We start from the raw sequence: 23,727 nt of genomic DNA, 5'->3' as shown, positions 1-23,727 counted from the left end.
AGGAGTCGGGTAACGCGACAACTCTTTCTCCCCCTCCGGCCCTCGAGCCATGGTGCAGCCCAGGGCAGGGACAGCAGCTCGGGCCGCACTACACTGAGTGGGAGGGGGTGGGACAGATGGCTGAGGAGGGTGCTGCGCGTGCGCAACAGCGCTGGGCTGTGGCGTGGCTGTGCGCGGGAGAGTTCGGGGGCGGCCGGAGAGGGGTCCTGCGAGGATTGGCCTCAAAGGGGAACTCGAGGCAGGTCTGAGAACGGCGGCCTGAGAGGCAGCGGTCCAGTGTCCCCTCAACCTGGGCGGGTTCTGACGCTGACGCTGCCTCTGCGGAAGGGCCGCCGTGGCCGTCCGCGCAGCTGAGACAGGGCCCTCCCGAGCGTGTGCCTGAAGCCCGCCGTGAGAGTCCGGGGTGAGGAACCCGCCTATTTCCGGGCTGCGCCTCCGGTGGAGTGGCGTTAGGTGGTGGTAGGGTGTATGTGGCGGTGACAGAAAAAGGGCTGTCAGTAACGTTGCTGTAGCTTTTTTTTGTTTGGTTGTTTTGGTTTTTTTTTTTGTGAATAACTGCTGATGGCCCATGGGTTAGCAGAATGTTGTAATCGCTGGAGAAAGTAATGCTGTAGTCGTGAACATCCCTCTGGTGGCAAATGTGCCAGGGTCTCTTTGCTCCCTCAGCTAGTTTAAACGATAGAGACCTGAAATCTCACATTCCTAGGTTTGCTTTTCTGCAGGGAAAATCTCGTAACAACGAGGTTAAGGTGCCTTTTCGGCCTCACCTTTCCAGATGTCAGGGTTTGTCTGACTCTTCTGTTTGTTATAGTTAAGGTATGTTAGTTTTCCTTCTGCAGATGTTGTTGGCATTGCTTAATCTGTTTAATGGTTTTAAAGAGAAAGTTATAAAACTGGGAGAATCCTGAAGCTAAAATAGTAGTCAAAGATGTGATCTCTTAACTGGCATGCTGTAAGCTGCCAGGCGCTGCCACCCGCCTGTAAGGGAACAGTTACTTTGCACTTACAGGTACCTTTGTGTCTATGTGTGTATATAAACACGTATGTGTGTATGTATGTATGCATTTATACATATGCATATTTATGTGTCCACATGTATATGGACGTGTATGTATATGTTCATATCTAAACCCAGATGTGTGTGTATATATATCAAAACATACCTGTTTACAGTTGCATCTTTACTCTGAAATTATTGCTCACAATAAAGCACTTAAATCATAGCCTGCTGTTTTAGGTAAGTTAACTCAGTATAAATAGTATTACTGTGTTTGTTCAGCATAACCAACTTTCAGGAGTTGCAGGGTGTGTACTTCCTTATTTTCAGGAAGCTTGACTGATCAGTGTAGGGAGGAACTGGTTGGAATGTACCTTTTAAGGGCTTTCCTGGACATCAGTTTTATTCTAAAGAATATATACAATTGTTTGCTCAGCTGTGCTCTAACAAGTGTTCTTCGTGCAATGTTTTTAAAAGGAGTGTATGAAACTGTGAGGTGTAATTCATTTGGATGTACTTCAGCAAGCTCCTGATTAGAACAATTTCCAGGAAGCTTTTTGGTACTGCTTCCTGATTACTTTTTTGGGAGCCTGTGATGACATGCAAGTGTACTTCTTTTGAGTTGTAAGTGGGAAGTGAGTACGTATAAGTGTAGTATAGTATAGTTGCTAAAAGTGTTCATACAGAAGTGTGAGAAGTGTTTTTTCTATATTCTTGGTATAGCCTATGCATTGTTCTTGAGTCTAATTGATTTCCAAATGATTTCTGCTAGAGCAGTGGCTAACTGAAGACATTTCTCATAATGAATTAAAGCAAATAAATAGTGAACATTATCTTTGTTTGCTTTTGTAGGACTCTCCTAATGTTTGCATTTTCCTGTAAAATATTCTGAACAGGCACCCCTTGATTTTGTGCTCAGTTACTCTATTTTTGTTACCTTCATTTGCTTCTTTTTAGGTGGCTTGTAAGTTTGTTAGTACAAGACTTACCTTTTTTCTGTACTACACTCAAAAAACAGTGGGGCCGTATCCTGGTTGCATCTTCTGTGCCCTGTAGCACAGAAATGTTAAAGAAGAGCAAAGATAAAAATGACATTGCTTCTCGGCAGTACAAGGAAAGCACTGTGCGCACACCCAACTGAAATTTTCTCCAGCTGTCAATTGATGTTTTCTGTCATAATGTTTGTAATCTTCTGCAGTACTCTGATCAGCTCTGTTCCCCCCTGCCCCCAATCAGTAGTTTAGATTCCCATCTCTGTATGTGTCTCTGTCCTGCTGCTTTCTGTCTGTTTCTGGATCATTCTTCTCCCTATGCATAAGAATTAATATTGCTTGCTTTCTTTTTCACTTATTACCACCAAGAAAAAAGAGAAGGTGTAGGTGATTAGGAGGGACCAAAAGCAGTGTCTTTTCAAGTTCTAGTAAAGCAACTGTGGCTCTGTCACTTACCACTAAACCACCCCTCTGACTTCCAGTGAGGCACTCCTACTCCTGACCCTTACACTGAGTGCTCCAAAGCCTGCCTTTCTTGCACTGGCTGCTATATATGCAGAGGCACAGCATTGCTGAGAGAGGATCTAAATGTTCTTTTTAATATTTGGATGTTGCAGGGATGAGAAAATAAATTATCTCTTCCTCCCTCTGACAGGGGTCACACAGTTACCTAACCAGATCTCTCCAGGAAGAAGTATAGCTGGTTGCGATACATATAGTAACTTGTTTTCACAAGAACAGGGAAGATAATAGAAAGGAAGGTGCAGCGGCTCTTTTCCAGCAAATCAGTAGCTGTCATATCCTGAGACTATACCTTAGGTTAGCTTCTATTCATTGTTCTTTCTTGCTTCCCATAGCTATTAGTTCAAAATAGCTCTTAGTCTTTTGAAGCAAAGATGAAGTGAAATTGTCTGTAATTTGTGTTTCATTTGTAGCACATGTTTGTGGCCTCCTCCTAGCTGGGTATTTAGCAGTCTGTTTAATGGGCTTAGGTTTCTAGGTATGATGTGACATGTTTCTGCTAATTCCACACTTCACATTTTGTTGATGTGGATGGCTTGGAAATAGATCTTTCAGTTAGAGAAGAATGGTTTGCAAGCAAATACAGAGACACCTCATAACTTTCAGCCTAGATCAGTAGGGAAACTTATCAGGCTTTTTAAATTTAGATCATATTTAATAAAAATGTATTGCTTTAATAATCTAGTAATTGGTATATTTCTAATAATTGGTATAATAAGGTAGTGACCTTCTAAGATGGAGTAACTGCATCAGTGGATAAGGGAAGAACTTAGCAATGTCTACCTGGATTTTTGTAAGGCCTTTAATAAGGCACCATACAACATCCTTGTCTCTAAATCAGAGATGGGTTTGATGGATGCACTGTTAGAAAAGTAAGGAGTTGACTGGCTGGCCATGTCCAAAGGGTTGCAGTCAATGGCTTAATGTCCAAATGGAAACCAGTAACAAGGGGTGTCCCTCAAGGGTCCGTACATTGACCAGTACTGTTTAGTATCTTCATCAGTGCCATTGCCAGTGGTAGTGAGGGCACCCTTAGCAAGGTGGCAGATGACAGAGAATATCGGTAGATGAAAATTTAGGTATGACCTGACAATGTGTGCTTGCAGCTGAGAAATCCAGTCATATTCTGGGCTGCATCCAAAGAAGTGTGGCTGACAGGTTGAGGAAGGTGATTCTGCCCCTCTACTCAGCTCTCGTCTGACCGTGGGTGAAGCACTGCATCCAGATGTGGGAGCCCCAGTACAAAAAGTCACGGATCTGTTATAGTGGGTCCAGAGAAGACCACAGTAGTGATCTAGAGGGCTGGACCACTTCTTCTGCAAAGAAAGGATGAGAGCATTGTCCATGTTCAGTCTGGAGAATAGAAGCCTCTGGAGAAAGGCTGATTGCAGCCTTTTAATATATAAAGGCAGATCAGAAGAAAGATGGAGAGAGACTTTACCAGGGCCTGTGGTGACAGGGCAAGAGACAATGTTTTTTAAGTCTTAAGATTGTGAACACTGGAACAGAGAAGCTATGTATGCCCCATATCTAGAAGTGTTGGATGGGGCTTTAAGCAACCTGATCTAGTCGAAAATGTCCCTGCCAATGGTAAGGAGGTTGGACTAGATGATCTGTAAAGGTCCTGTGAACTCAAACCATTTTAGGATCCTAAGATTCCTGGTGCAACCTTAATTAATGCTTTGATTGTTTTCTACAGTGTCCATTTATTCTACTGTTCTCTATTACAGATGCAAATATAAACAAATCTAAACAGTGAAATTCTTTGTGCAAATAAAATAATCAGAATAACTTGTTTTGCTGTTACTCAAAGATCAAGTAGCCCCTACGTTATCTTGCATGTTGCACCACAAAATGTTGTTCTAACCAAACTGTAAACCCCTCATGTCATTGCTGTGATGAATCTCTGACTTAAGTTGAAGGTAAAATAATGCTTAGATGGAAAGTGATTCGGAGGAAACTCCAGGAACAAACTTGCCAACAAAGTTTTCAAGTTGACAAGCAGGTATTCTTCATTGCAATGCCGGGATACACAGGATAGCTGCTCCTAACGTGTGTTCCCATATTGCTACACAAGCCATCCTTATATAGTCCCTGGGCATGCATACATATTCATGAGGCTACATATGGATTACATTATTTTCCAGAAAGTTCCCCTCATGTGTATAAAATTGTGGTGGTGGTCTCTGAGGGTCGTTTACTTCTTCCAGCAGTCTTCATCACTTCTGGCAGCCTTTGAAGCACACGCAGTAGATGCTTCTACCAGCTTAATTCATTGGTTAGGACCACAGACATAATAATCCTCTTGTCCTCCTAATCAGTTAGTTTAACCGCAGCCCATCCTGGACACCTGCCATTTCCAGATACTCCTTACATCCTGTTTCTCCTTGCATCCTGTTCTTCTAGACTGTTTTTCATAAAAAACTATGTCAACTGTAACGATTTATCTTGTACAAGAATTCTCAGTATGTTCTCTAGCTGTACTCTTATTTTTTTATCCATGTATCATGCACCTCAGTAATTTTCTATTGCTACTGTTACAAAGCCATCAAAATTAACATTACTTAAAACTAATTCTAAAGGTTTATATATTCCATTTTGTGATTTTGTGTCCCCCCTCGTCTCAAAAGTCTGCCTCTGCAAATGAATTTGTGTTTGGGGTTTTTTTCCTGGAGAATGTGTTTTCTTAAGGTAGCATGTTTCCCTGCTGAAATAAGAGAACTAAGTCTAACTGTTAAACTTTTTTCCAGGTATTTTTGTTGAAAGTAAATAAAATGGCAACATTAATACACACTTTAGCAGATCATAGTGATGATATCAACTACTGTGCCTTCTCATCATCGTGCTTGGCTACTTGTTCCTTGGACAAAACAATTCGTGTATATTCTTTAAGCAACTTTACTGAGCTTCCGTACTCGCCTTTAAAAGGACATACGTATGCTGTCCACTGCTGCTGCTTCTCTCCATCAGGACACATTTTAGCTTCATGTTCAACTGATGGCACTACCGTGATTTGGGACACTCGGGATGGTCGGATGCTGGCAGTGCTGGAGCAGCCCAGCAGGAGTCCTGTTAGAGTCTGCCGATTTTCTCCCGACTCCACCTGTCTGGTGTCGGGGGCAGCAGATGGGAGTGTAGTTCTTTGGAATGTGCAGTCATTGAAACTCTACAGGTGAGTGCCAAATATTTTTTTGACAGCATTGTTTGCGATGACAAGAATATGTAATTTATGTAGTATTATGCTCTGTGTACAGGCTTGCAACTCACACCACTGATTGATATCACGAAGAAATAAGGAATAAGATTTGGAAGACCAAAAGATTATCAATAGGAGAGGGAGCTGTGTTGAGTCTCTCTGATTTTTTTTATTTTTTTTATTATTTTTTTTTTTTTAGGTTCATGGAAGTGTTTTTCTTGGTTCAACAAGAAATGAGGATGCATTGCATACTGCATGTATTTTGTCAACTGTAATATGTAATATACAGTTAGTCAGTGCAGCCTGGCTGTGCTGTGTGCCTTTGTATTGCGTTATACACAGTGATTTTTAATTAACATTTCACGTTGGTTTCCAATAAATATTTGAAACAAAGCAGATGAGCATTTTTAGTGATACTGCACAGTTGAAAGGTATGAACCTTAGGGTGATCTTCAAAGTCATCTTCTACATCTCTGTATTTCAGTAAAATCTTCAGGTCAGTTGTAATCTATACTTAGGCAAGACATTACTTAGATTTTAGGGCAGCGATTACACAACATCTCTTTGAAGTTAGGTAAGAAGTTAATAATTTGAGAAAATTCGTAGGATGTTTTGCTCAGGATGAGGGAGTCTCCATTTCGGAAAGCCACATTTCTTTGGTTTTGGTTAAAATTACTGCCCTGGGGGGCCATCTCACATTTTTCCTCCTGCAGTCAAAAAGGTGGTCCTCGTTTCTGCAGTGTGCTTATTTGCTTATTTTGCATCGCTTTCTACAGTTGTGAGTTCCTCTCCCTTCTGTTGCTGTGTTCCAAACTGCAAAACTCAAAACAGTTTGGCTTACTGTATCAGACTGCATTTTAGAGATCACTTCTTCAGAACAATACTTACTCTAAATTCACAATCCGTGTGCTCTTGCTTTTCAGATCTGGGAATGTTAAAGATGGTTCTTTGGTGGCCTGTGCGTTTTCTCCTAATGGAAATTTCTTTGTCACTGGATCATCGTGTGGTGATTTAACAACTTGGGATGACAAAATGAGATGCCTGTGTAATGAAAAAGCACATGATCTTGGAGTTACCTGCTGTGATATTTCTTCACAGCCAGTTTTGGGTTAGTTAATTGACTCTTTAGGGAAGGAATATGGAAAAAAAAATCAATTTCTCTCTAGCTTTTGTTTTCATACTCTTTTTGTGATCAGTGCTCAACATAGAAACGGCATTAGGTAGAGCTGATGTTTTAGAATATTCAGAATATTCTTAAGTAAAAGTTGTGGTCAGGTTGATGACAAGGAATGTAGTAGGTCAATAAACAAGGTGATCAGCATGCTCCTGGCAGCTTTCAGTAGCAAATTATCCTGTCAGGGTTCTGGAAGGTGTTTGGGCAGTGTCTATAAGTGAAGCCTATCTCCCAGGGCTAATGAGGGTGTTAGAAGATGCAGTGCTTGATTACCATTCCCATTTTACTCTTTCAGACTTTGGTTCCCCAGGGTGCAGGGCTGGGTTAAAGCAGTGCAGAGAACTGTAAATCTATTCAGCAAATGCTTGAGCTGTGGGATGTGAATATAGGAGACTTTTCCTTCACCTGACTTTCTCGGAGGAATTTAGGGGAGCAGCAAGCACAGAATCTAGTGTATCCCACTAAGATGTGGTACTGTTCAAATATCCTACAGCTGATTTAGCTGATCTGTAGAAGTTCCATGTCAGTTTTGTCATTATGTGCGTCTTCACAGCTGTGATAAGCAAGATACACCAAGAAAGGTGTAGGGACAGCAGTGAAATAATCAGTCACAATAGAAATGGGTATAATCTGTAAATGACATCTCTAGATCTTTCTTGGTGGAAATACTGCTGGAAAAAATCCATCATGAACTAAGACCTGCATCTGAGGGCAAAGAAACATGTTGAAGCTGAACCACATCAGAGTGTAATTTCCAGTGCACCCTTTCCTATTGAGATTATCCTCTTGGTTTAAAAAATACATTACCAAGTTTTCAACCTTCTGCCAAGATAGAGAGAAATAGGCAAGAAAGCGAGTATTTCCTACACTGTGGTGTGGGGATTTTTTAGGTGACTTATGGTCATTCCTGATTTTATTTAAGACATATGTTACTAGAATTCAATAGTTTTCATTTTTGTGTTTTGCTGTTTAAGACTTGGTACTGGCAGAGGTAATGCCACTGAAGTATTTTTACAGTGACTTGTGTCAGGCTTCTGTGCCAGCTCCATGGAGTGGAAGAGCAGATTTGAATTGATGCAGGACTTAAGAATAAAAGAAATAATTGGTAATGGGCTGAAACAATGCATTTAGAGTAGAAGATGATAATTCAGAAATATTCATTCCCTCCCTGAATAGGGAGGGAAAAGCTATTGCTGTTGTATTTCATCTTTAATTCCTTCAGTGTTCCTTGAGTGGTAGGCTGGACTGCAACATGACTTAATTTATAAAAATGAAAAGTTGAACATCTAAAATTAGAAAGTATCCTGTCAGATGTTCTCAAATTTTGTACATGCATATGTGATTAAGTTTGGGAACTACTGAATGTAATTTAGGTTAAAAGACTATATTGGTGCACTTGGTAGATAAATTCAGCATTTGCCATCAGCCCAGTTCTGGTCCTTATGTACTTGTTCAGGAAACAGTGTAACAGTGACACCTATTTCTTACTTTTAAATGGTTTGAGATCTTCTGCAATTCTTTTAATTAACACTTCTTAAAAGTAGTAGTGAGATTAAGGAAATTACCAAATTCCAGTATAAGAATGCTGATACAGTTTACTGATACACTCTTATTTTCAGTGCTTCTGATTCCCATTAATATATTTGAATTTTATCAGATGGTGAACACGGATTCAGATACTTTCAGATGGCTTCATGTGGTCAAGATAATCAGATCAAACTCTGGCTTATTTTGTTTGCAGATTTCCTAGGTGTGTATACTAATTTGTATGGTTCGGGTTTTTTTATATATTTTTAATATATTTTTAATATTCCAACATTGGATTTGCAGCCAAACTAAGCACAAGTTAAAGTTGTATTTTAATTGTTTAGCAGGAGAGCAGCTAAGGCATGCGTCAGTTTGTGACATTTGGCCTTTTAGATTTTATTTAGTGATCTATTTATCAATAATTGCAAAAGTAAAGGTTTAAAAAAAAAAATCTAATTCTCTCAAGCTTAATGTTGTGATAAATATTTGGTTTTAATTAGCATTTTTGTCTTTTGAGAACCAGTAACATTTCTGCCGTGACCTTTGAGCAGGTTGGTAGGTTGAAACCTCTTAATCTCTCAAGCCAGGGAGAGGTTTCCTTTCATCTCTTAGTACATTTTGGCTCTTGAACAAGAGCTGGAGAAATGAAAACAGTGTTGGCTCCTGCTGAAACTGCAGTGTAGATGTGTGACAGATACATAGAGACGAGGCAGATGGCCAAAACCATCTTGAGTGCGTATTTTTTAATAATCTGTTTCATATATAAAACTGTAAGGATGAATATATGTGTACACATTTAATTCTCCAAGCCACTGATAAGACATGGTAAGACTACAAAGTGAGGAAGTCAGAGATGTTACAATTAAGTTGTCTCTCTGATCTTTTATCCCCTTTTCTGTAGGCAGTATGTCACAAAGTCAGGTGTTTGCAGCTTCATGCTTTTAAAAGCAGCTTCCCTTACACCTTTTCAAATGTGTCCATATGCAATAATTTACTTTTTGTGTTTTTAGGTGTTGAATTAAAATATAAATGCACATTGAATGGACATTCTGCCCCAGTTCTGGCTTGTGCGTTTTCTCATGATGGGCAGATGCTAGTTTCAGGGTAAGCAGTATCTTTTACTTGTTTAAATTTCATGCAGATGACTGTCCAGGTTCATGCTTCAGTAGTGTAAAACAGAACAGAGTTGGACATTTCAAAATATATTTCCAGTAATTAAGAAATGGTTTTGTAACCTCCAGAATTATTGAAGTGTTTTCTCAGTTGGTCTGTGTCTTGTGAGTGGTTGAGTTTGAAATCTAGGGTGTTGAAAGCTCTGTTCTCTTGAATATTGTAATGATATAAAACCAGGAATGGTTTTGGGGCATTTATGTGGCCTTTCGCATGGATACTCTAGCATATATTTAAAATACAAATCTACATTGCAGTCTTACCATCTCTTTGGGACACCATTTAGGATTTCCTTCTCACATACTTTCATGAACTTTTTAGAAAGTTAAATACCTGGAGAGTTTTGTCTTTGATGGATTTGCTTGAAATTAAATATTTCTTCACTGATCCACATCAATAGTATGGCAACATAAGCCTTTTTTTTCTGTAAAAAATACATGATTGAGGTAACTGTAGACCTGTGGTTTAGATGTCGGCCCTGTACAGAATAATGGTTAAGACCCAAATTAACCATGATTGATCAGTTAGAGACTAATATTACTACTAGTCTTTTGTTAGAGGGTGATAGGGCAGTTGCCAGTGTCATTGGGAGGTCACTCTATTATGTTTGAAAGACCCAGTGGGTAGGAGTGATGGGAAGATTCCTGATGAGTGGAAAGATCCAAATGTCACACTTCCAGTAAGGGCAAGGTAGCGGATCCGGCAATCTACAGGCCAGCCAGCCTAACTCCAGCCTCTGGGAAGGTTATGGAACAAATCCTGTTTCCCAGCACATTGTATGTGGGCAAAGCAGCAGGACTTGAACACATCAAACAGGCTGACCAGTGTGAGTGCCTACTGTGGTGAGAAAGCTGGTTATGTGAACAAGGGGAGAGCAGCATGCATTTTATACCTTAGGTTTAGCAAGGCTTTTGGCATGGTCTTCCAGTGTGGTCTTATATGAGGGAGAACAGAGATCAGAAAACTGGATCATAAGTTTTGTGGAAAAATAATGGGACTGTCAGCTCAAATAGTTGTTGGGGATCACCAGCACAAAGATAAACTGGCAGCTTATTATTACTGGCTTTCCTCAGGGATTGAGAGATTGAAAGAGGAAATTATAAATCGGGTAGGTATAATAATTTATGATTTTATGAATATTAATGACTGTATACTTTTATTCTGCATTTCTCATGAAAAGTGCTTAATCGCTTCTAAACTGTCTAAATGGCAACTGGAAATAACCAAAACCTGATTCAACTCAAGTTTTTAACTAAGACTTTCTAAACTGAAATGAAAAGAACTCATGTTGCAAAGGAAAAAGGAAAGACTGCAGTAACCAGCAAATAAGCTTAAAACCCCAGAAACAACAGCTTGCTTTGATGTTTTGCTTTTGCATTCTTTTCAAGGGAATATTTCCCAGAATTTAAAGGTCATTGAGAATGTTTATGATCTAGAGTTATTTTATTTTGCATTAGATGGATTATCGTTCTTGCTTATATTGTCATAAGTGAAATGTCTTATCCATAAAGTCTTTCAGGAAACACTGCTGTCATGGTGAATAACTATGCAATTTATATTTAATGAAATCTTTCATGTTTTGATTGCATTGCACTACTTTATGTATTGCACCGCATTGCTTACTCTAACTTGCTTTGCAAGTGAAGAGATTTCAAAAATAATTAGAAGTGCTGAGAGCAGGTCGTGGATAGCCAGATTCTGTGCATCTGCTTTACAGATACTGCTTGCAAAGATACAAGTAGCTATGGTACAGACAGGGGAGCAGTGGAGTGGGGGTCAGTTTGCAAGTACTGTGCAAATCCTCTACATCTGAAATTCTCATGGAAGTGCAGAGCTCTCATATTTACTGGTTTTTACATGATGATGGAGGTACAGTTCATCAGTGGTGGTGTTCTAAGGTGGGCACGGGTGGAGAGGATTTGGAGATCCAAGCTTTCCATAAAGGGGAGTTAAGGAATCTGTTTGCTCTTATTTTGTTTGTGGAAAAAGTTTTTTCTTCCTCCTCTTACTTAAAAATTGTTTCCTTTTTCCTCTCTGCATCATTGTAATGTCACTGTGTTGGTTTGTTCTGGTTTTTTTAAGGTCTGTGGACAAGTGTGTCATAATATATGAAACTGTAAGTATAGCATACTGCAAGATCATTCACTGGATTCTTGTCTTTAAATTGTTAGCACTGCTTCTTCAGTGTCTTATCAGCATAAAGAAATACTAAAGACTAGAAACTATACAGACCCAAAATATTTACTGTGCATTTGAGGGGTGTAGGAAAGGAGTTTGAGGAAAAATGCCTCTTGAGAATTGATCAGTCTTTCTCACTTTTTATTTATAGTTCTTTGAGGGGTTTGTTTTTTGATTTCTCTGTGGCTACTGGATTCCATACTTAAATGTTACCTTCATGTTGAAGTAGGTTTTTTTGTGATCCTAACTTTATCTTAGCTTCCAAAGCAAGAAGGACTGTAGCTTTGGACATAAAATCAGGAAAGGTGGTCATATAAATCTTTAGTTGATTATATATAAAGTGCACATAAACAATAAAGAAATCAAGAAAAAAATTATGTTAAATACCATGTCTTTAAAGCATATTGTTTAGGCATTTTCTATAATACACTTATTACGTACTTCATGAGTCACCTCTAGGTGATATTTACCTTTGGTACTTTAAGTACTTAGTACTTAAATACTTTGGTATTAAAAATAAAAATAATTTTGCTGAAAACAGAGGATGAACAAATTTTAAGCTCTCCAGCTTGCTCTGCACATACTGGTGTACTGATGAAATTTTTCAATTATAGTTAAAGTTTTTCATCCAAATCGCTAATTTGGTACAGTCCCAATGAACATTGCTGGGAGGAGAGATTTCAGTCTAAAATAGGGCATCTTCCCCATGATGGATGGTGCAGAAAACTGGAATGCTGACCAATCAATTAGTGTTTCAGAATAACTTTGCTCTTCACCTTTCCAGTCATTTTCACGTTTCCAGTCGTCTTTCCAAGCATCTTTTCGTAAGAAGGAACTTCTTTCCAATCATAAGTAAAGCTGGATTCGGAAATTTGGGGTTTAGTAGCATCTAGTGGACAAATAGGTGAAGCGCAGGGGTGATTTATGACTGGCCCAACTGAAAGATTGTAGCATGAAGTCTATTTGAATTTTAGTTACCTCTTCACTTTTGGTCATTTCTAATCCTAGATTTGTAGAAAAAATGTTTTCATCCACATGAGCAGCCAGCCAGTATGGATGGAAATAATTCAGTTGGTACTTCTGGCATTGGTATGCTGGAAGTCTCGTGTTGGCTGATTGTTAAAGGATAGCAGTGCTCCCAGGAATTGCATGGGGGGTTCAAGCAGGAGATTGAAATTGCATTTTGGATGATGCTGCTCATAGCCTTGGCAAGGTTGTGCAGCTTCTCTGAAGGCAACTTCTGTTATCTTCCAAGAAGCAGTACTATTCCTTATTTTGAAAGAAAATGTACAAATTAATAAAGATTCTTTTTATTCTTCAAGATTTAAAATCACAAATGTTCTTTTACAGAGTACCGGCAATACCCTTCATACTTTGTCTCAGCATACCAGGTAAGAATTCATATGATTATTCTGTTTTACTGTTAATAAATTAGATTCTTTCCTTGTGAGTTTTTACACATTTATTTTTATTTGTAGATATGTTACAACTTGTGCTTTTGCGCCACATAGTCTCTTACTTGCCACAGGTTCAATGGATAAAACTGTGAACATATGGCAGTTTGACCTCAAGCAACCCTGTGCAGGTTAGTGTAAGTACTTGTAATCAGTTCCTTAAATTTAAAGCATGATATTGGTGACTGCCTTCTGAAGATGCAAAAACCCCATCTTTTCTCACACCCAGTTAATGTGTAATCTCAGGATTGTGTGCACATTATGTATCTTTCTCTGAATTGGTCTTACCAATGTCCTACAGAGGTATTATCTCATTTATCTTTTGGGGTTTTTTTTTCTATTTTTGGTTGGGGGTTTTTTTGTGTGCTTTTTGTGTGCGTTTTTTTTTTTTAATGTGGGAGTTTATTGTTACTATTTTTAGAAAAGATATACTAGAGTATTTGAGTAATCTGCAGTATCTTCTTGTCTGATATTCACCATTTCTTACTCTTTGGACAGCATTTAAGAGATGAACATTATTTCCAGAGTGCTGAAAGATTTTTTGGACAAGTATCATTGACAATGAGTTAAAGGGAAAATACACTAATTGCAAGCATAACTGTCAAAAAGAAATACCGCTTACCAGTTGTTACAGGTGAAAATACCAGGATAATGAATGTTACAAATATATCGGCACCTAAAGTATGTAGAAAAGGGTACCTAGACCTTTGTTCAAAGCACAGGAGGAAGTGTGGACTTTGGTCTGCTTTTCTAAAGAGGTGTGAAAGTTGGTTTCAGTGTCTGCTGATGCTTTTGTCTTCTAGTTCAATTCAAATTTGGTGGAAGTGTGGGCATCTGAGAAACTAAATTCCTCTAAATTTTGAATATGGATAGGTAAAAGACAAACCCAAATTAATGTTTCTCCCTGACATAGTTGTCTAAAGGCATTACCTTTAGGAATGTATAGTACTGAGAACACTTGAAAAACAGTGTTCATTACTGTCGTTGTTCCTAGAACTGGGTTTTTTTTTTCATTCTTGTTTTTTGGGGGGCCGTGGAATGGTGGTGTCTGGGGGGGGGGGGTGTTTAACTACCTTATCTTTCCTTTCCAAAGGAAATACTGTAGAAAATGCATCTAAGGTGGCTGTTGAGGACTGGTCAGAGGATGATGTTTCGGCCTGGCTTTGTGCACAAGACTTAACAGACTTTGTTGGGCTTTTCAAAATGAATAACATTGATGGCAAGGAACTACTGAATCTTACCAAAGAAAGCCTGATGAATGAATTAAAAATTGGTAAGAGTACAGGAATGAAAATAGTTTTAAATCATTAGTATGTGTGTGAAATGTTTGAAATGTTGGTTTTCCTGTCAGTTTGTGGAAGTGCCATGTCTATAATACCATGTGGTCAGCTACCTAGAATTTAGCAGTGAAATTCTGAAGTGTTCTGTTACCATAATGGAAGAACACGAGATGTGTTTTAAGTTTTACTTCTTTTGGAGATGAAGCATTCGATGCTGACATTTAGTAAGCATTGAGCAAAGCTTGTCTGGCTTAGTCACATTATAAAGCCTTAGGTGTCCTACTTAGTACATTGTCCTGTCACTTTATTGCAAAACTGTCATTACTTTTTAAAATGAGTCACAAGGAAGTGCTGTATTATGAGTGATTACACAGAGGTAATTCTGAAATAAGACATTTAAAGATGGTGAACTACACTGGAACTTCGTGAATGTTAGTTCTCCATTCATTTTGACTGGTAGGTTTAGACATAAATTAGGTGCTGGTATGTTTTCCAGAGTGAGATCAAGTATAGCAAAAGGCTGAATAAGTTAAGAAACCTTTTAAAAAGCACAATTTTATTTTTAGAAGTCAGTATTCTTCATTGTAGGAAAACCGCGCTGTTCCTTTTTTTGCTTTGTGTGTGTGTATGTGGTACTGGTCTGTATCAGATCATAGGATTGCTGTGCATCTGCTAGCTTTGTTGAATTCTAGAAATCAACAGACATGCTGGGAGTCTTTCAGGCATTGTCATCCACAAAAGGCACTTGACTTTATCAGTTTCTGCAAGCATTTGCTTTAACATTAGAGCAACTTAAACTGTGTTGCAGCAGTCACCAGCTGGGGCTAATCAAATAATGCTGACTAGAAGGTCATTTGAGAATTGAATGCAATGTGACCAGTGATGAGAACTGAGCTGCTGAATATAGCATGCTCTATGGGGGAAAAAAATCAACAAAAACATGTGTTGCCTGATAGATTTGTAATGATGCTATCAAGAGCAATTCAACCTCAAATAAGAAAATAAAATCTGAGTTGTGGGAGCTCATCGTGAGGCAGGCTATAAGATGCAAAGGACGGATGTGGCTTAGGCAGAGCACATCTAGAATATGGGCTGATTATGGGAAGCTGTTTCTTTATGACTCTTCCATTTGCTATAAACTGATGCAGTGAGGATTGATTCTACATGTGAGCTGAAGTAGCTTCAGTATATTCTTTCCTATTACCAAGTAAAATGCTCACTGCTCAGTCTGTGTTCTCAGGCTTTTGGTCTTTTGCCATGCTTTTCTTCAGTAGGTGCATTAACACCCATCATAAGATTATAGGATAAAGAGTTGGATTTTCACAAGTATCAGGCAGCTGCAAGTTCTCACTGAAATTACTTACTGTCTTAATAAACATAAGCTACTTCACAAATATGAACCAGTATATATGTAGTGTGAAGCAATGAGTTCCACTCTCGTAGAATCCTAAAATGGGTTGGGTTGGAAAGGACCTTAAAGCTAATCCAGTTCCAAGCCCCCTGCCATGGGCAGGGACATCTTCCACTAGACGAGGTTGCTCAAATCCCTGTCCAACCTGGCCTTGAGCACTGCCAGGGGTGGGGCAGGCACAGCTTCTCTGGGCGCAGCCTGTGCCAGGGCCTCGCCACCCCCACAATGAAGAACAACTCCCTACTATCTAATCTAAATCTTCCCTCTTTCAGCTTTAAGCCATTCTCCCCTGTTCTGTCACTATATGCCCTTGTAAAAAGTCCCTCTCCAGCTTTCTTGTAGCTGTTCCTTAGGATACTGTAAGCCTGCTGTAAGGTCTTGTCCCCAGAACCTTCTCTTCTCCAGGCTGCACAACTCCAGCTCTCAGTCTGTCTCCATAGGAGAGGTGTTTCAGCCCCCAGACCATCATCGTGGCCTCCTCTGGACTTCCTTCGACAGTTCCACATTCTCCTGCTGGGGGCCCCAGAGCTGGATGCAGCACTGCAGGTGGGGTCTCACAAGAGTGGAGTAAACAAGGAGAGTCACCTCCTTCGAGTTGGTTAATTAATGGTTATATGAAAGGTGTTTTTAAAGACAACTAATGAAATATGCTGGCCAAAGGCACCAAATCATTCAGATCAATCAGTTCTGAAGTGGTAAATGCTTGTGATTCTGCTTCTACATATCATTCTACAACTATATTGGCGCAGAATAGAAATTACAGCCTGATACATTTGAGTTGAAGAGTTGCTCTCCATCTGCCATGGCTCAAACATTTACAAAATAGACAGGAAAATACTATCTGCCTGAAACTTCCATGCTTTTTGGTGTTATTTAAATTGCAGTTTAACTAAATTTTGAATGACCATGTCCTTTCTCTCCTTGATAACCTGTTTTCTTTGCTCTAAAAATGCAGCATTTACCAGTTCCATAAGATCTTGCCAAAGAGCTCTTGATTTTTTTTTATAGTCTTTGCAAAGGGAGGTTTCTTTGTTTGGGGGTTTTGTTTCTTTTTAGACCATTTTACTTCATGAATGATAGGAGAGTTTTTTCTTCTTTTACTAGCTCCTTATTTCTTGTCATGTTAGTCTTTGCTCCAGTTCTGATTTGCATTTAATAACACGTGTATCCTCATGCCTGTGAAGCCATTTAATCTAAGAGAAATCAGTCAGCAACTGGTTCACATAACATTTCGTTAGTTTCTTTGATTGTTTTTGACAGCTTTTTGAAAGAATGCTGCATTACCATGCAAATGGAATTAGCTTCTTTCCAACCTAGTTGTCATATAATATAAATACCACTGCATTAAACTCTGGAAGATGTTGAGCAAAAGTAAAGTGACAGTTACATACATTCTGGCTGAAAAGCTGGTGTACATTCAACGAAGTTCAGGATTCCCAATTCTGAACAGGCCCAGCGACACACTGCAATTCTGTGATGCAGCTGCATCAGGAAAAAAAGGAATACGTATGCTCTTCCAGTTCAGAATAGAAGGTGGAGGTACATTGTTCCATGCCTGTCTTTTTCCTATCAGGCTAACTGCATGTGTTAATGTAAGGTGATTCTTGACTTCATTGTGTTTGCAGAGTGAGAGGAGGAGGTGAGATCAGGTCCGATTTTTGGAAAACCACACCTTCAGTTTAGGGGTTAGTGACATAGAGTATTTTGTACTGTAATATCACAAATAGTAACAAAGTTGGAGGCATTCCAGATACTTTCCCTTCCTGTGCAGCACATTGAGAAGATTTCTTTTCATGTTACTCTATACTAAATTAGGTTAGGTATGTAAAGGGGACAGATTATCTTAAAGACACTTCAACACTTCCTCTCTTACTGCAGTGTGTCCCTAACATAAGCCAACGATAAGTACACATAAACTGAATTTTGAAGTCCCTGATCAGGCTGATTTGTCTTCTCTTCATCAGCAATGTGCTATCAAAATGCGGGGGCTTTATCTCCCTCTTTTGGTTTTAAGGTTTTACTCTGTACGTACAAAAAGTATGAGTAAGTTCTTTCCTGTTTCACAGCTTTATGAAGAAATGCTGTGTCTGAGAATGAGCTTGAAACCAACATTTTGGAGCAGAATGTGAATCACTTGTAATTTCCCAAGCCTTACATGTATTCTGAAGTAGGAGTAAACTATAGGGGAATTGCTCTATATCAGTTAAACAGAAGATTGCATGTGCTTTGCCTATACCAACAAAATCTTATTTTAAGCGTTCTTTTATAACTAGTTTTCAAAAGATAATGTGTCATGGATAATTCTGTAATCCCTGACTAGAGAATTAAGCAGGAGGTAGTTAACTGAGCTGCAAATGGGATGCAATAATCTTTAATCTGTTTGCATGAGAGGAATTTAGGAAAGTTTCCCATGTGATGAAGACTGCAGAAGGTGCCCTCAAAATCCAGTCATAACTACAGAATTATTTGGTTCCATTTTTACTGCTTTTTCCTTTGATTATATGCTTATTTTTCTTGATTCCAGACTGATCTTACAGCTTTTTACAAAACTGCCATGCAGACTTTTCCTCAGAATAAGCCTGAACTTTTATTGTATTTCAGCACTGTATTTCAATCCCTACATTGTTTTTATGTTTACATATTTCATAATTCTTCCTAAGAAACACAGGTTGATTTATTTTCTTTTGCATGGACTTTTCTTACTCTGTGACATCTTTTGTCTTTGCTGATTGCAGTGACTTACATATCAGTGTGACTGAGTTTATCCCTTTGCACACGCTGCTTGAGGCAGCTGATTAATTGCTGTAGATTGCAGTAAAGCTGGGAGTACTGATGTGTTAAGACCAGCCCACTTGGCAGTCTGCAGGCAAAGTAAAGCAGTTGGTTGGAAGACTGTTGTATTAAGTCTTTACTACTGAAGATGGAAAATTAACCAGAGTGGGAACTAGTATGGGAAGCTGTGACACATCACATCTGCAGGGTTTTTTGGCATAAAACAGTTTTGAAAAGGAGGAATGTTTTATGCTGCTGCAAGATGAAGATTGCTGGTACCTGGGATGCATTTCCAATCTTGACAGGTTAAAATCGTAATGTGACAGTTATAGAACTATAAAATTGCTTTTCTCACTGTCACATTTCTTTTTTCCTCTTCCACTCACGATTAGGTTGGAAAAACCAGCTGCTATCTCAAACATGGGCACAGCTCTTTTTTTCTCAAATTTCCTTACCCTTCCAACAGTGAATCCATTGAAATACCTAATTCAGAATAAAGGCTGTTGTGTGGTACCGTGCTAAAGGCCTTACAGGAGTCTGGGTAGATGCTATCAGTAGCTCTTCCCTTACTTGCCAACAGAGTCATAGAAGGCCACTGGATTAGCCAGGTGTGATTTGGGCTTTGTGACATAAATATGACCCTGCGCCATGCTGCAGGGCAAAACTGGTCTGACGGTGATGAGTCCTCACACCAGTGGTTTGGTGGTAGGTTATCTTCTATTTGAAGGGGATTATGGGTGTTGCTTGTGCACTACTATACCTTCATACTGTTCTGTATATAGTCCAGTTTCAAGGGAGAAATACTGCTGCCTTCTGCCCCATCTCAGTTTTACCTGCAGTTCAGCTTTGCATATACAGCAGTGTGTGTGATTCTGTTATGCGTCCACTAAAATGCAGTTCTGCCTGGGAGCCAGATCTTTGCGTGATGTTTCACTTGCATTCACTTTGCTGTTTGTTTCCATTAGCGCACAGAGTTATCTTGAACCAACAGGAGTGGCCTTCTGTAGCTGAGCTGTTTGTAGTGTGGACAGGGGTGTCTGCAGACTTTCCTGTATGAGGTGAGGGTGGTGGGTTGGAGTGGGGTCTCCTGTAGCATGACTGCCAGTTATTTCAAGAGCTCTTTGCCTTACATGTCTGTGTTGTCTACTTCATGTACCAATAACTTTCTAGAGTCTCTAAGCCTGTGCAGGAAAGTCCTCCAGAAAATTGAAGAACTGAGGATGAAAACAGTCTCTGTTCCCATTACAATCCCTGATGAGTTCTTATGTCCTATAACAAGGGAGCTTATGAAGGATCCTGTCATTGCAGCAGGTATGTCTTTAAATGACGTTGGTGAGAATGAGTTATGTAAGGGTAAAGATAGGTCTGGGAACACAAAAAATGGGCATAACTATCTTGGCAGTTGTAGAAACTATTCTAAATAGCTGTTGCAACAAAAAGACGCCTGTGGTAAATGTTTCATTTGCTGTATTAGATTTTTCATATGGTGAAGAACACTGTACCAGGCAATGTGCTCCATATCAGCTCGACTGAGGAGGTTCTACAATGTTGGTTTTTTTAATATGCCATCTTCTATGAGCCTTTGTGATTGGGCTTGGAATTCTGTTTCAGAATTGTCTTGGTAAGCGCAAAGTGGAATTGAGCACATGGGGGTGGGGGTGTAGAAGCGAAAACCAGGCTCATACTACTTGTAGTACACTGTGTATATGGCACTTCAACGTTTGTACAGAATGAGATTTATTTAAATTCAGCAGGACCTTGGAGCTGAGAGATGCATGGAGCAGAACATGTTCTGTAGTCAAACACTGTATGCAAAAGCAGTGTTGTATAGCTCTGACCTTGGGGAGTGGTCATCAGAAGACCAGTACATGTTTTTGATGCTCTGTAAGCAGTGGCTGACTTCAGGCTGTTTTGAGGTTTCAGACCAGACTTTTGAGATTTAAAACATTAAAGATATGAAAACATTTGCTAACTGCTGGAGTGATAAGCACTGCAATTAACAGTGATTGAGCCTCCTAAGCAGTAGCACTGAGAAAAAGGAGAGACTTGAGTATCTTTTATTAAATATAATTTTGAGATAAGGATACATAGTTTTAGAGCAGGACAGGTTTGTTGAGAAGCTGTAAATCTTTGCCAGACACTATTCTAGTGTATATTAGAAAATCAAATAGGCATTTTGAAGAGAAACTGTTGACATTTTAAAGTGAAATGTTCAGTGTCTGATCAATTCTAGTTATTTACTAACTAATAAATAGTGCCTGCTTGGCATTCAGCATTCATGTCAGCAATATGATTGCTATCTCTAGACATGGGATTCCTCTGCTTTTCTGAACCCAGGATGGGCATAGCTGGGAGTGCCACACTGGTTTGATGGAAGTTGATGAATAACAACAGAAATGCTAGCAATTGCAGCAGAAGGGTTGGTTTGTGGCAGGACAAGCGAGATACAGATATTCACTATCTGGCTACTTCACTGAGAAGTAAATAGTGGCCCAGCACTGTAGAACTGAAGCACCTGTAGTATGAACACAGGCAGTTTTGCAGATTGCCATTGGAGGAAGTTAGATATCTTTGCCTCTGCTGTGTAAAATTTAAGGAAAGTAAGTAAAAAGGTAGAATGCCACATGCATGTTTCTGCCACTCAGGTAAGAAAGATTTTTTTCCCCATGTTAAGTGTCTCATATTCAGGAAAGGGGAAGGAAATAAGAGTGTGGCACTGTGTTGGTGGCCCGGTGGAGGACACAGGTTTGTGTTTCTGTGCAAGCCTGTCTGTAGCTGTTCTTTACTAACAAACAAACAGCTGCTTCCGTGTGGCTGGAAGGGCTGAAGTCCTGAAAGTGGGCAGGTGCTGAGGGCTGAGTGAGTGCCCAGCTCGGGCTCGGTGGCCAGCTGTGTGCAGCAGCATTCCGTGCATTCCATACTCCTCCTGCTGCGCAGGAGCAGTACAGATGCATTAGATGGATGTTAGTGAGCTTTCACCTCACATCACGAAATGTTTAAATGTAAAAAGGCTAAACACATGCATGATATATCTTGGTGCTTCGCACTCACGGTCAGCTTTCAGTGTCTTTTGTTTACTATAAAGGGTTCCTGAAGTGAAAATTACTTTTTGAAAGTTACTCAGGAAGTTCAGTTCCAGCTAAATGGAAAATGGAAATGTTTGTTTAAATTGTTACCAAAATCTAACAGTTTTATTAGCCCAAGGCATACAGTAACTTCAACACCAATATGCCATTTCTGCATTTTTGGTAAAGCACAGTTTTATGTTTATTTCAGGGTGTTTCCTTCTCTCCCGCTCTTAACGAACTCTTTCTAAACAGAGGCTGGTTTTATTTCCAACTCTTCCATGTACAGGAATTGTTCAGTTCCCTTTCTCTTTCCTCTCCCCTTGTCCCTAACTAGCAGACACAAACCTGGTGATACATTTCTGTAGATACTGGGGCAGGGGGAGAACATCACTTTCAACTGCTTGGTGAGGCTTGACAGTGTCTGGGGTAGTGGCTTCAGCATCACTTAGAACTAAAGAGCAGATTTTCTTTCTTCAAAAGGAACTTTTTCCAGAGGAGCTGAGCAAGCCCTGGTGTTACAAACACTGACTGCCAGTGCAGGCTTCTGGCTACTTCACCTCACTATTCCAGTGCTTCTCACTTACACATGCACGGCTACAGGCACAGGACCCTTTGCAGACAGCTCTGATGATATTTTTATAGCCTTGTAATGAACTTTAAGCGTACTGTCTATAATTTCCTTAACCACAACTAAGGACATGGGAAGCCTTTATGTAACTGCACCCCGTTTACCACTTGCTTACCTTAGTCACAAATACATGCATGGGCATGACTGAATTCCATGATCTTGTCAGAGCCGCTCCCTTGGGTGGTAAAGGGCCAGTTTAGCAATTGTGGATGGCAGATTTGCCTCTGCTATCCACAGATAGAGGGGCAAAATGCCAGGGCAGCCCAAATCACCATAGCACCAAAACATCAGTGTTCCAATTCAGAAAAGGGAATTGACATTTTGTGTGTCCTTGTTGCCCTCACCCCATGCTCACAGCCAGACCTGGCTGTTTGGAGGAAGGTTCAGGCCCAGCTACAAGAATCTCTCATACATACACTGCTTTAGAGGTGTCCGTGAGCTGATGGAGCTGTAACTGGCTGATAAATTTGCAGTGGTTTCTCAAAGAGCTTGTACTTGTTAGGTTGCCAAATGCAGTGTCATTTAAAAAGTGAATCAGATGTTGATCTTAATACTGCTGTATAAAGTTTTACTGTAATACATTTAACTATGTAATTTGAAGCAAATATGGGCTATCGTAAAGCTTTCACAAACCATGTAATATTTCTGTATCTTAATTCTCCTGTTTGGAAATACTGATTCCCTTACACCCCTTTTAAATTTAAATAGTGAAAATCTGTGCCACGTGACAGTGCCCAAGAGTCTGTAATACCAGCTTTTGATGATGGTTTCTTTGTAGATGGCTATTCCTATGAAAAGGAAGCAATAGAACACTGGATCAACAGTAAGAGACGATCTAGTCCCATGACAAATCTTCCCCTCCCCTCTCCTATGCTTACACCAAACAGGACACTAAAAATGGCAATCAGCCGCTGGCTGGAGACTCAGCAGAAACATGTGTAAACCACCAAGTTCTTAAGTCACTTGTTCAGATCAGTTGAAATGAAACTGTATGTAGCTAAAAAAACTGCATCAGAAACAACTGGAGGGTTGAGGGGTGGAAATGGGGTTTCTTTTCTCAGCAGTGGCTGTCATTTAAATGTTTGTTAGAAGGAAAACCTTCACTGTTGGAAGCTCCGAGAAAATGACTGAAAAGCTTCTGTTATTGCTGATTTCACTTGGTGGTGTTTCTGGTGTTCAAATAAAGTTTTCTTACAATTTCATCCCTTTTATGAGTTTTGAGCCTTGATTTTGCCAAGTTAGTCTTGCAGAAGGTAAGAAATAGCAGAGTATATAAGCTGTATTTCTTTTTCTAATTTAAAAACCAAAAATGAGTCTTTGTCTGTTCCCTATTCCTGAACATGTAGCTAAAAAAGCTG

The 23,727-nt window shown here is 39.6% G+C and overlaps 1 protein-coding gene across 3 annotated transcripts; it reads left to right on the top strand.

The window, feature by feature from the left end:
• Window positions 1-226: 226 nt before the first annotated feature.
• Window positions 227-23,398, top strand: WDSUB1 (WD repeat, sterile alpha motif and U-box domain containing 1). Of its 3 annotated transcripts, none has more exons than XM_061363823.1 (11): window positions 227-403; window positions 5,262-5,683; window positions 6,631-6,815; window positions 8,539-8,631; window positions 9,419-9,512; window positions 11,661-11,694; window positions 13,107-13,147; window positions 13,235-13,341; window positions 14,304-14,483; window positions 19,844-19,984; window positions 23,148-23,398. In XM_061363823.1, exons 2-11 carry the CDS (start codon window positions 5,286-5,288, stop codon window positions 23,309-23,311), a joined length of 1,437 nt encoding a protein of 478 aa, XP_061219807.1. In that variant the 5' UTR covers window positions 227-403; window positions 5,262-5,285; the 3' UTR covers window positions 23,312-23,398. The 3 variants fall into 3 exon arrangements, with proteins under 3 accessions (XP_061219807.1, XP_061219809.1, XP_061219808.1); XM_061363825.1 differs by lacking the exon at window positions 227-403 and adding an exon at window positions 608-783; XM_061363824.1 differs by lacking the exon at window positions 227-403 and adding an exon at window positions 2,670-2,808.
• The last annotated feature ends 329 nt before the right edge of the window (window positions 23,399-23,727 follow it).

This window comes from Neopsephotus bourkii, unplaced genomic scaffold, assembly GCF_033783945.1.
Source record: "Neopsephotus bourkii isolate Nb327-2 ecotype Australia unplaced genomic scaffold, CSIRO-AGI_Nbou_v1 NB_1181, whole genome shotgun sequence".
In the NCBI taxonomy this organism is placed as follows: Eukaryota; Metazoa; Chordata; class Aves; order Psittaciformes; family Psittacidae; genus Neopsephotus; species Neopsephotus bourkii.
This window is presented reverse-complemented; position numbering and strand designations above follow the sequence as displayed.

Excerpts from the sequence above, each read along its gene's own strand:
- WDSUB1 (XM_061363823.1), top strand. The coding sequence starts at position 5,286 with ATGGCAACATTAATACACACTTTAGCAGATCATAGTGATGATATCAAC. Across the intron at positions 8,632-9,418 it reads TTTGTTTGCAGATTTCCTAG|GTGTTGAATTAAAATATAAA; the intron begins GTGTGTATACTA and ends TTGTGTTTTTAG. Across the intron at positions 19,985-23,147 it reads GGATCCTGTCATTGCAGCAG|ATGGCTATTCCTATGAAAAG; the intron begins GTATGTCTTTAA and ends GTTTCTTTGTAG.